Source organism: Pygoscelis adeliae, unplaced genomic scaffold (assembly GCF_000699105.1).
Source record: "Pygoscelis adeliae isolate BGI_AS28 unplaced genomic scaffold, ASM69910v1 Scaffold85, whole genome shotgun sequence".
Lineage (NCBI taxonomy): Eukaryota > Metazoa > Chordata > Aves > Sphenisciformes > Spheniscidae > Pygoscelis > Pygoscelis adeliae.
Genome location: NW_008824900.1, coordinates 6,660,127 through 6,664,558, shown reverse-complemented (window position 1 = coordinate 6,664,558; position 4,432 = coordinate 6,660,127). Strand labels below are relative to the sequence as shown.

General features: G+C 42.8%; 1 protein-coding gene across 1 annotated transcript in view; it reads right to left on the bottom strand.

Moving 5' to 3' along the window:
• Positions 1 to 4,432, bottom strand: part of ABCC1 (ATP-binding cassette, sub-family C (CFTR/MRP), member 1) — a 46,219-nt gene that overhangs the window by 2,668 nt on the left and 39,119 nt on the right. The window contains exons 28-31 of the mRNA XM_009324819.1: positions 4,163 to 4,309; positions 2,796 to 2,954; positions 1,153 to 1,319; positions 184 to 378 (exon numbers count right to left, since the gene is read on the bottom strand). Coding sequence (XP_009323094.1) covers positions 184 to 378; positions 1,153 to 1,319; positions 2,796 to 2,954; positions 4,163 to 4,309 — 668 coding nt within the window. The remainder of the gene's footprint in view (positions 1 to 183; positions 379 to 1,152; positions 1,320 to 2,795; positions 2,955 to 4,162; positions 4,310 to 4,432) is intronic.

The window sequence follows — 4,432 nt, the reverse complement described above, 5'->3', positions numbered from 1 at the left end:
TACGCACGAAACACACCCCCCCCCCCCCCCCCCCCCCATCAAAACAGGGATTCCAGCAGCTCTGCGGAGAGGTGGCTAAAAATGCACTGGTAAACATTTAGCTCACACAAAGATGCTCATTTAAGTAGAGCACAATGCAGGTCACACACACCATTCTTCAAGATAAAAGTGGTATTACTTAACCTTGAGTAGTCCATGATTGTGTTCAGACGATGTGCTATAGTTAATACGGTACATTCTTCAAATTGAGACTTTATTGTTGACTGTATAAGCTTATCTGTTTCAAGATCAACAGCAGCTGTGGCTTCATCCAGAACCAGGATTTTGGACTTCCTGAGCAGAGCTCGTGCCAGGCACACCAGCTGGCGCTGTCCCACACTACGCAGATGGGATGGGAGGGCAGGGAAAAAAGTCAGAACAAGTTTGCAGTATTCATTCTGAAGCCCAGCAATTCCTTGTAAGAACTCTTCTAAAGTATAGGTGCCAAGAATCCAGCGAAGTAGATAAGGTCGGTCTTACTACTTCACTGCAAAGTATCTAACAGCATCTGAAACTACATCCCCCTCACAATGAAGTCTGGCAATGTAGTAAGAGAATACATTACAAATGGTTTCAGCATAACTGAATCAATGCAGTGCTGAGGATTGGACTTTCAATGGTTTCTACAGACTGAACATATATCCCTGTTATGGTGCAAAAAGCAAGCTAACAACTCCCTTAGAAAAACTGCATCTGTTGGGCAAGAGCCGTGGTAAGTTCAGAGCATCCACTACAAATAGCAGGCTGCTGCTACTAAAATCCTTTCTAAGACTGCCCAAGCTGTCAAACCTTACAGCATTCTGAGTATTTCTTAAATTACTTTGAATTCCCAAACTTGAGAGTTTAACACATGTTGAATAAAATCTAGTTGGTTGATTGCCTGGTCATGCGTTAAGAGTTCCCCAGCTCCCTCCCCAATTCTCATACATGGCTGGGGGGGAGCCCCGCACTGCACTGCTATTGCTAGGGTCTAGCTACATACTGTCCCAAGTGAGCTGTAAAGTTTCTGGAAGTGAAAAGTCCAGTTGCAGATAGGAGGGCACACACACACACGTCTCTCAGTTCTCATTTAGTTCTTAAGGCAATTTTCACAAGCACGGTTCTTTAATGTACCTGAGGTTCTCTCCACCTTCAGCACACTCATGATTAAGTTTATCAGGAAGGGACGACACAAAGTTTTTCAGGTGAGCCAATTCCAAAGACCTCCAAATGTCTTCATCAGAGTGTTGGTCAAAAGGATCAAGATTCATACGCAGGGAGCCAGAAAACAATATCGGATCCTAGTCATAGAAAGAGGTAATTGACAATGTACACAGAACATGGCAAGCGCTCCAAAAATATTTCTTAGATAGGGAAAGGAAAACAACATGTCCAGATGCAGTTGCTAGCAGGCTAGTCTACTGAATTTAGGAGTGAGACCTCACTTTTCCCAATAACAGCAAGTTATTCTTCCTCACCCTTATTCCTTATGCCTCTCGGGGGGTCTGACCTCTGCCCTCTGCAGACTCTGGCACTCCAGACCTTTCCATGAATCAGTAACTCTTGAATCCAGAAGAAAAGAAAAAAAAAAAAAAACCACCACAAAAAAAACCCCAGCCAACTTCCTTTTTACTGGGCTACTAAGTTAAAGAACAGGCACTCCCTGCCCAACCTTCTGTCAGCAGGGACTACTAGGTCAATTTTCCACTTCTTAGGGAATTACACCACCTGTAAATATTTCAAAAGTCTTCAGCTGAAGACTTCATCATGAAATGAATGCATTCTTTTCTTGGACATGGAGAAATACTACTTTGGAAATACTTTTAACCTAGCAGTGCCAGACTGATGCAAAGTGATCAGAAGGAGAAAGCAAAGTCTCCCCCAGATTTCCAAAAATGGTGCAGAAAACCATTTACAGTGTGCTCACTTGTTTTTGCCAGTGTGCTGCAACAGTGATAACCACATTTTATGGTCTTACTTTGAATCAGAACAGGCAGGCAATAAAGGCTACCCAGTAAGAACAAGAAGACTTGAGACTGTAAGTCCAGTGCTTGTAAAGCCGCATTTCCAAACATTTTGGACTATCGAACCCACCGTTGCTGGGCTAGACTGGGATGGTTACGTACAGCTTTCTGTGAGTGAACAGTACTGCATACCTCGCTCACGAGATCCTGCCAAAGTCAGAATGCTTTGTACGCACGCTCAAAGAGTGCACACCAAGCCTGAAATAGCAACGCAAAATCCCAATCCCTCACAACTAGACTACGCAGTAACTTCATTCCATTTCTAAAAAGAATGGAACTACCTAAAATGAAAGTGGAAACCGATCTCTAGAAAAAGTCCCCTGAGGGCTCTCCACAAGTGGAAGTACTCAGACTTCACTTCCCCTCTACTGGCCAAAAGAGCAATAGTCCCAGTTAACTAAGGGTTAGTTAACTGGTGTTCAGCTGGGATCAGACCTCCCCACTCAGGCTAAGCTGTCTACAGCATTTAAGTGATCAGCGTGGGGTGCTGACAAAGCCCATGAGTCCAAAGGCCAAGGTTTTGCTTCCACATCACAACTCGGCCATAGCCAAGCCCCTACTTGTTACCCAGCACAAGCAAATCAAAGCCAGTCTAGGAAAAAAGCTTGGTTTCAAGTCCATGAAAGAGCATGCTGAAATGACTCAATTTCATGGCTATAGATCAGAAAAGGAGTAAGTATATTCTCCCCAGTACATTACAGAAACAGCACCGTTACAAAACGAGCTCTGGTAACGGCCAGATTTCGCACCTACCTGAGGGATGATGGTGATCTTGAACCGCAAGTCATGGAGCCCTATCTTTGCAATATTAATTCCATCGATAATAATCTCTCCTTCAGCTGCTTCATTAATCCGAAACAAACCTAAAGTAAGGGAGGATTTTCCAGCTCCCGTTCTTCCAACTATTCCAATCTGTTGGGAAGAAATAAAGGAACAATTTACTCTGGGGAAGAGTTAAAGCATTTCCAAGCATCTACCTGAAATTGACACATTTTCAGAAGGTTGTCACATTTGCTGGGCTATCAACACCCCAAACAGCATTACAAATTATAACAAGCATATCACTGGATATGAAAAAACAAGAACAAAAAGCAGTCAAAATTTGCAATCCAATCACAGAAGTTTTCAGTTTTTCTGGAAAGGCAGATGGAATTGGGTAGAGCAGGGCAAGGTTTCCCTAATCCTTTCTTGGTTCGTGCTTCACAGTTATAATTGCTGATTTGACATTTATCTTGTCTGAATTTATAGCAAAAATAGACCAAAAACACTCAGTTTCGTATTGTATGTTTTGCTTCCCAGTTAGACTGAAGTCTTAACCAATTCTTTTCTTTTTTTTAAATAAATATAAAAGATTGCTACTTTGGTTGGTTGATATATCTCTTGCCATCTGCCCTTTCTAACCACTCTTGAGGTAGTATTCTGTCCATATTTGTAGGTAGAAAGCGTGCACAGCAAATGCCTAGTTGGATACCACAAATAAGGAAGCCAGATAGTACATCTGTCTTGCAGCTACCTTTTATGCTGCCATGCAAGATCACACTATTATTAGACATCAGAGAATCCACATAGGACTGGGGCAGGATGCATGTGAGCACATGTGTGAGGAAGCAGTTAGGAGAGACACACACATATCACCATCAGTTTGGCCAGATCCAGGGAACCTACTCTGAAGTCCCATTTTTTCCTGCAGTCTCACGTTGCAACTTCTGCCTCATTAGATCAGGGCTTCCCCCCCTCTACTTCATAGCTCATTTCCTTGAGGCTATAATTAACTTAATCTCTCTTCAACCTGTACTCCTCTTTGCTTACGGCAAACAAATCAGCAGAATTTCCTGGGAAAGGGGAGCGAAGACAGCATAAACCTCACTTCCTTATGAAACCAGACCAAAAGATACACTATTATGTGAGCTTGTGAAGTATCTTTACCCCATGATGCAGGACACACCTTGAAAAGGATAAGAGCCCATTACACCTGCCAGTTACAGTAAGACTGATTCTGCAGAAGCTCTTCTAGTTCTTAAGGACCCAAGACACACTACAGCACAGGGTTAGACCTCTCTTTGGCTTATGCATGCAGACTTATAAACAGTAACACTCTGCTATAAATTCAAATTCATTACCTTCTCACCCCCATTTATGGTAACATTTATGTTTTTCAGAACCAAATCCAAGTCTTCCCGGTAACGTAAACCATAGCCTCGAAACTCAACCTTCCCTTCCTCGGGCCAGGTACTCACTGGGGCAGTTTGTTCAATACTCCATTCAGCCTGAAAGAATGACACAAACATATCTGATCAGTTCCTCCTTCAACCGGACATGGGCTCCGAGGACTCGAGGAAAGCAATTAAAAATCCTTGTTAGTGTGTAACTTGCAAAAGAAACGTGATGAT